Raw genomic sequence first — 7,439 nt, forward strand, 5'->3', positions numbered from 1 at the left:
AAATATTTCCATCATTTCCAGGCAGTTGAAACAGGAACGTTCCAAGTCCAAAAAGACCTACAAGACATCCACATTTAAAAAGAATGACTCTATCAAATGCCTGGAATTAGTCAAATATTTTTATCACGTCTAGGCAGTTGATACAGGACCGTTCTAAGGTCAAGAGAGCCTGAAAGACATGATGGACATATCAGAAGAATGACATCATCAATTACCTGGAATTAGTCAAATATTTCCATCATTTCCAGGCAGTTGAAACAGGAACGTTCCAAGTCCAAAAAGACCTACAAGACATCCACATTTAAAAAGAATGACTCTGTCAAATGCCTGGAATTAGTCAAATATTTTTATCACGTCTAGGCAGTTGATACAGGACCGTTCTCAGGTCAAGAGAGCCTAAAAGACATGATGGACATATCAGAAGAATGACATCATCAATTGCCTGGAATTAGTCAAATATTTCCATCATTTCCAGGCAGTTGAAACAGGAACGTTCCAAGTCCAAAAAGACCTACAAGACATCCACATTTAAAAAGAATGACTCTATCAAATGCCTGGAATTAGTCAAATATTTTTATCACGTCTAGGCAGTTGATACAGGACCGTTCTAAGGTCAAGAGAGCCTGAAAGACATGATGGACATATCAGAAGAATGACATCATCAATTGCCTGGAATTAGTCAAATATTTCCATCATTTCCAGGCAGTTGAAACAGGAACGTTCCAAGTCCAAAAAGACCTACAAGACATCCACATTTAAAAAGAATGAGTCTATCAACTCCCTGGAATTAGTCAAATATTTCCATCACTTCCAGGCAGTTGATACAGGGCCGTTCTAAGGTCAAGAGAGCCTGAAAGACATGATGGACATATCAGAAGAATGACTCCATCAGTTGCCTGGAATTAGTCAAATATTTTCATTATTTCCAGGCATTGAAACAGGAACGTTCCAAGTCCAAAAAGACCTACAAGACATCCACATTTAAAAAGAATGACTCTATCAAATGCCTGGAATTAGTCAAATATTTTTATCACGTCTAGGCAGTTGATACAGGACCGTTCTAAGGTCAAGAGAGCCTGAAAGACATGATGGACATATCAGAAGAATGACATCATCAATTGCCTGGAATTAGTCAAATATTTCCATCATTTCCAGGCAGTTGAAACAGGAACGTTCCAAGTCCAAAAAGACCTACAAGACATCCACATTTAAAAAGAATGATTCTATCAACTGCCTGGAATTAGTCAAATATTTTAATCACGTCTAGGCAAACGCAACGGACCGTTCTAAGGTCAAGAGAGCCTGAAAGACATGATGGACATATCAGAAGAATGACTCCATCAATTGCCTGGAATTAGTCAAATATTTTCATCATTTCCAGGCAGTTGAAACAGGAACGTTTCCAGTTCAAGAAGGCCTACAAGACATCGAGATTTATAAAGAATGACTATCAACTCCCTGGAATTAGTCAAATATTTCCATCATTTCCAGGCAGTTGAAACTGCTTCTTGCTCCTCAGAAAAAACTGGTCTGTGACGCCCTAGTTCTTTTTTCGCTGAATTTTCTCGTTCAAGAGTCCCTTTTTTAATTTTATCAACTCTGGCTGCAATTGTTGTTCGTGGTACCCCAAATTCCTTTGAAGCCTTAAGGTAACCCATTCTTCCTTCGAGAACCTCTTCTATGGCTTGTTGCATACATTCCTCATCCCAAGACTGTCGATTAGTTTTTCTTTTATATTTGCCCATTGTAAGCCTAAAAAATATATATATATAAAAATCTCACTCTGTCTTTTTAGCAGTTGGGTAATATTTTTTTGTTTGTGTAAAAATCTATTTAATTTTGTAGTAATTTTGTAAGAGGCATCTGAAAATAGATACAAGCTAATAAAAGTAAATAAATAGGTTAATATTAAAATGTAAAGTTTAAAAAATAAATACCAAGCTAAGCCATAATAAATTTAAATAAATAAAATTTAGGCTGTATAGAACTTTTATTCAATAACAGCATATTGATTAAAATTCTTATCAGCAATTTAGCCTTTGTCATAGAATAAACATATCATGCCTATATATGGCGTTGGGTAAACGGGTAAAACGGTCCCATTTTAATAGTATTTTAATAAGACTTATATGAGACAATTTTTCTCTATCTAAAAGCCAATTTTTAACCCAGAATCGTTTTCGTTGTCTAGCTGGCTTTTCGATTAACAGAAGTAATAATAAAATTGTTAATTTCTTCAGTTTTTTTGAATTGGCCATTTTGTTAAACGCAACGCTCATTCAAGAAACTACGATCGACGATTTACGATTTCCAAAGCGGTTTACGGGTGTTTATACATGCGAATTACGTTAAACCGAGTTTCACTAAACCACTTTAAGGTGCTCGTATAAACTTGGTAATATAAACATAACCTATACGACTTAATTCAATTAGTAGAAAAATGTAAACAAAAGTCACAATCCAATTTTAAAGGGAAACCTTATAACAGAATTTCTCGAATAACAATGTGATAAGAATGTATCCCATTCGTTTTTTTACTTGGAAAAAGTTAAAACTCATATTATTCACCACACTATTGTTTTTCCTACTGGTTGTCTTTGGAGTGTTTCACCACCCCCTGGAAAAGAACTTTTACACCGACTTCAAGTACCCATTCGATGGCGATATAGAGCGTCTAGTCCTTAAGTTAAAAAGCAATCAAACCCCCGAGGTTCCCATAATAAACTCGTATAATTTTACCTTTTACAAAAGCTGTGATAATAAATGTCGTGGAGTAAGTCATCTTCAACTTGTATACATAATAAAATCAGCCTCAAAGCACTTCCAGAGGAGATTGGCCATCAGAAGGTCCTGGGGCTTTCAGAGAAGATTCTCTGATGTTGAGATAAGAACAGTGTTCCTTATAGGCATTACAAATGATAATACTATCAACAAATCTGTAGAGGAAGAATCTCAGAAATATAGCGATATCGTTTTAGCAAATTATGTTGACACATACTTTAATAATACATACAAGACTATGTCAGGCTTTGAATGGGCTATGAAACACTGTTCAAAATCAAAATTTTATATGTTTGTTGACGATGATTACTATGTTTCTACTAAAAATCTCCTAAGATTCTTGAGGTTTCCTACTAATTACCCAGGATACCTAAAAGAGCCTTTGGGGAGCTTTAGGAACCTAATTAGGAAGCCTCAGGGTTTAAATGTTATTGAGTTTGAGTTAGACGATGATGTAAGATTGTATACTGGGTATGCTTTTAAATCTGCACCACATAGGCATTATTTTAGTAAATGGTAAGAAGATAAATGCTTTATGGAGTAGTTAGAAAGTTTTATTAGAGTATTAATAACCATTTCATTCATCTCTTTGACCCTGTGTTGCCAGATTTAAACCAAAAAATTCCCTGTAGGTACATATCTCTCGAAGAATATCCCTACCACCTTTGGCCCCCATATGTATCAGCGGGAGCATATGTATTATCAAATGCAGCCCTGAAAGACATGTATTACGCGAGTTTCTACACGAAACACTTCAGATTTGACGATATATATGTGGGAATTTTGGCATACAAGACCAACATTGAGCCCCTTCACAGTGAAGAATTTGCTTTTAATAAGAAGCCCTACAGTCCTTTGAATTATCAATATTTGGTATCCTCGCATGGATATGGGAATCCAGAGGAGATGGTGTCAGTATGGAATCAACAGAAGAGTTTAGGACATGCTTAGAAGATTACTATTTATTTATTTGAGAGATGTATGTTTAATAATAATGTGAAATAAAGTGTAAAATAAATAAAATTTTTATTCAGATTCAGAAAAACCGCAAAAAAATAAGCGAACACATTTAAAAATCCCGCCTATAATAGTGGTGCTGCTCATCTCGCCATCTAGTGACGAAATTCCATATGGTTACAAACATAGACGAGAAAGAAAGAGATGTTTTTGTTTCTTTATCTAAAAGTTAGGTTAGATTTTTCTAACCTAAAAAAATCTTGTCTTAAGAATCATTAATAAAATTTTAAATAATGAACAAAATATTCTCCACAATAAAAAATCCCGAACTGACCAGCCTAATAGTGAGAACATACGCGTTCAAGTCCGATCTTAAAATAAAATGGGTGAGACCAGAAAAGATTTGCTGCACCAAGCCAGAAAAGTCTGGGGATTTGGCCCCGATGCCCCCCATAGATAAAAAACAGTTTTTACTTGAATTCAGGTAAATATAACTTGCTACTAGTGCCATTCCGTGTGATAGTTTCCATTTTTTTTTTTTTAGAAATTCAAAAGAGCTAGAAACGGCCGATGAGCATGTCAAGAAACTTTTCAGTCTGGAATTTAATCCATCTAAGTACACAAAGAAACTCTATGTCCATGATAGCGTGGAAAAACTTAAAAGGCATGAGTTTGATTCTGGATCTATTGAAGTTAGATTGGCTCGATGGACAGGTGTGTATTAGTTAAATTTAGGCCAAACAGAGTACATGAATATAATGAATAATTATGAACTGTATATGGATAATTCATTTTGCAGGTTACATAAGGGCTTGGCAAGAAGTATTACAGAGATTTCCAAAGAACAAGAAACTAAAAGTGTGTCTAAAAGAACTTATTGACAAAAGAAAAAAGCATCTAAAATACCTAAGAAGGTGGGACTATAAAAAGTTCGAATGGATCCTGGACCAGCTGAATATCATTTACAAACCACCTCCGAATGAGTTCAGATGGGTCACCAGGAAGGAATCCCTTGTAAAACTCACCAACAAGTATTGCGATGGCATCAAGGAGAAAAGACTGGCCGAATTAAAGTAAGAATATTTAAGAAATTGATTGTTTTTATTTTCCATAATAATTTTTTTTAGGCTTGCTTTTGAGAACGAACAACCAGCCTTCTTACAAGAGAAAATTAGGTCGCTGGAATTTATCAGGGATGAACAGAAGGAGTGTGGTGCCGAGATAACTGTTACCCAAGAAGAAATCGACGAGGCAAAGAAACAGTTGGAAGAATTAAAGGCCAAAAAGGTGGTCGTTGAAGAAGCTTAAATTTTGGTGTAGTAGGTTTTAATTTCTTTGGAAGTTATTAAAAAAGTTGTAAGAACTGTCTAAAAGATGTTTTAATTATTGTGGTGAACATTTTTATGTTGGGAAAAGCTAACAAATTGAAGCACATGTTGTCGCAGTTTTTATTTATTATGAAACATTTTTGGGCATAATTTAGTGGCCGTTTAAGATATTGTCTTATTTTTTTTACATTAATTTAGAATGTGAAGAAATAATTTAGTTCCTGAGGATGGATTTGAGGGTAAAAACGTCCTTCTGGGTTAAGAATTTATATATTTGGGGCATTTTTTCTGCCAATTCCCATTTTTCTTGCCAATATTTTCATGAGATAATAGGAAAACTTAAACGGATTTTAGGGAAAGAAAAGGCATTTTTTACTCAATAGTTTCCTATAAGAATATTTGTTCTATCTTAAAAACTTCTTGAGTTAGAGACTATTTTTCCAACAAAGGTCGAAGAACCATCAAATTTGAAGCTTGCAACATCAAGATTCATTTATTAGCGGACAGTTTTGGGTATAATTTAGAAGTCACTTAAAATACCTTTCTATTTCTTTTACATTAATTTAAAGTAGTTCCTGATGATGGACTGGAGGGTAAGAACGTCATTCTAGGTTAAGGATTTATGTAATTAGAGCAGTTTTGGTTGGGGCTTTTTTTCTGCTAATTTTTTCATTCAATTTCCACTTTTCTTGACAATATACTTGCATGAAATAATAGAAATACCTTTAAAAGGATCTTAGTGAAACAAAGATTATTTTTTCTACCCAATAATTTCATATAAGAATATTTGTTCTAGGGGAGACTGGGGTCAATTGAAACACATTATGGGGATAGTTGTAATAAAAGCAATATAGATTAAATAAAAAATACATTTCTTTTTATTTTCTTTTATTATTCAAAAAAGACTCAAAATCATATAGAAACTGTAAAAAATGCCTCATAACAACAACAAAAAAATAACAGAAACTGCTTATGATGCTACATATTCTGCTTATGAGGAGGAACATTAAACAGAAACGTAGGAACATAAAATAAAACTTAGGAAAAAGTTTAAAAACAAAAAACAACAACTGGTGGTTCTTATAATATAGACGTGTAACACTTAACTTTCAATTTTTGGTCAGTCACTTTGGCAATTATGGCAAACATAATATGTGAGCTCTTGTGGTGTGCATGCTTCATGCGACCACATTTTGCAGTTAGTACATTGGATCCACTGTTCACCTGGCTTACTTTTATGAAATGGTTCAATACACACCAAACAAAAACATTTACTTTCGTCGTCGGTAGAATTTTCAGATGACTTCTTTCTTGTTCTCACGGGTGCTTTTTTTGGGATTTTCTTTGGACCCTTCTTTTCAGTTTCCAGATTCCGTTTGACCTTTTGTGTTTTCTTATTAGCTTCTCTCTCTATTTCCTCCTTTTCCGGTGTATCGGTGTACACGGTTGACTTCCTCTTTTTCTTTCCTCTTGCGTTAATTTTTCTTGGTGAAGCTTTTCCGAAAGGCCTATAACAACTTCTGGTGAAAACGTGTTATTTTGGGTGTTTTCGGAAATTTCACAATTATTTTTTAGGCCCCGAGAAGTTAATGGCGTTGGGTTTTGAAACTCATCTTCTGAGTTGGTACAGTCAGATTGTTTCCTGGATTTGAACTAGGATGATCATTTGGAGGTTCGGTATTGGTAACAGACGTAGATGAGGTAGGATTATCAAATGTATCTTCCAAAGTAGGATCTGTCAGATTCAGATTGTTGCCTGGATCTAAAGCAGGTGAAACTAAAGGTTAGATTGGAGCCAACCTATCTGTGACAAAAGATGGCGAGAAATCTGTCTCCGTAAAAATATCTCTGTTAAAAGGATATATCCCTGTACACTTAAATCCGGCTTGGATATTGCTTTGTGTAAGAGCTAAGGGCAATGATGTTGCGACAATTCCGGGTAAATCATATATAGACATCGGTTTACCAGGGTGACTACGAATCCAACCATCACAAGCAGAGTTTATTGCTTTCTTAGGAGGGCCGAAAACTGTTCTATCGAGGGGCTGACATTTAAGCGAGCAGTGGGGTGGGAAAGAAAGCATTACTATTCTATGAGTTTTACAATAGTCTAGAGCTTCTATACTAATATGGGATGAGTGGTTATCCAGTGTGAGTAGAACCTTATGAGCTTGTGAAGAATTTTTGTGCTTTTGAAAGTGTTTTAAGAATAAGACGAGCTCTTTTTCTTGCATCCATCCTGACCCGTTTCCAGCCCCAATACACCCTGGTGGACCATCACGAATAAAATGATCCTGAAACCGCAGTCAAGGAAAAATAAACATGGGCGGAATCGAATTGCCTAGTGCGTTTATTGCCACCATAACTGTTACA

The 7,439-nt window shown here is 35.0% G+C and overlaps 2 protein-coding genes across 2 annotated transcripts; both read left to right on the top strand.

Annotated features, from left to right (window-relative positions):
- Window positions 1-2,396: 2,396 nt before the first annotated feature.
- Window positions 2,397-3,804, top strand: LOC126744050 (beta-1,3-galactosyltransferase brn). The gene is made up of 2 exons (XM_050451373.1): window positions 2,397-3,297; window positions 3,414-3,804. Exons 1-2 carry the CDS (start codon window positions 2,516-2,518, stop codon window positions 3,730-3,732), a joined length of 1,101 nt encoding a protein of 366 aa, XP_050307330.1. The 5' UTR covers window positions 2,397-2,515; the 3' UTR covers window positions 3,733-3,804.
- Window positions 3,805-3,957: 153 nt separating this feature from the next.
- LOC126744051 (28S ribosomal protein S15, mitochondrial) lies at window positions 3,958-5,101 on the top strand. The gene is made up of 4 exons (XM_050451374.1): window positions 3,958-4,222; window positions 4,283-4,452; window positions 4,538-4,811; window positions 4,866-5,101. Exons 1-4 carry the CDS (start codon window positions 4,032-4,034, stop codon window positions 5,044-5,046), a joined length of 816 nt encoding a protein of 271 aa, XP_050307331.1. The 5' UTR covers window positions 3,958-4,031; the 3' UTR covers window positions 5,047-5,101.
- Window positions 5,102-7,439: the final 2,338 nt, after the last annotated feature.

Source organism: Anthonomus grandis, chromosome 13 (assembly GCF_022605725.1).
Source record: "Anthonomus grandis grandis chromosome 13, icAntGran1.3, whole genome shotgun sequence".
Classification (NCBI taxonomy): Eukaryota; Metazoa; Arthropoda; class Insecta; order Coleoptera; family Curculionidae; genus Anthonomus; species Anthonomus grandis.

Excerpts from the sequence above, each read along its gene's own strand:
- LOC126744050 (XM_050451373.1), top strand. The coding sequence starts at position 2,516 with ATGTATCCCATTCGTTTTTTTACTTGGAAAAAGTTAAAACTCATATTA. Across the intron at positions 3,298-3,413 it reads AGGCATTATTTTAGTAAATG|GTACATATCTCTCGAAGAAT; the intron begins GTAAGAAGATAA and ends AATTCCCTGTAG.
- LOC126744051 (XM_050451374.1), top strand. The coding sequence starts at position 4,032 with ATGAACAAAATATTCTCCACAATAAAAAATCCCGAACTGACCAGCCTA. Across the intron at positions 4,453-4,537 it reads TAGATTGGCTCGATGGACAG|GTTACATAAGGGCTTGGCAA; the intron begins GTGTGTATTAGT and ends TTCATTTTGCAG. Across the intron at positions 4,812-4,865 it reads AAAAGACTGGCCGAATTAAA|GCTTGCTTTTGAGAACGAAC; the intron begins GTAAGAATATTT and ends AATTTTTTTTAG.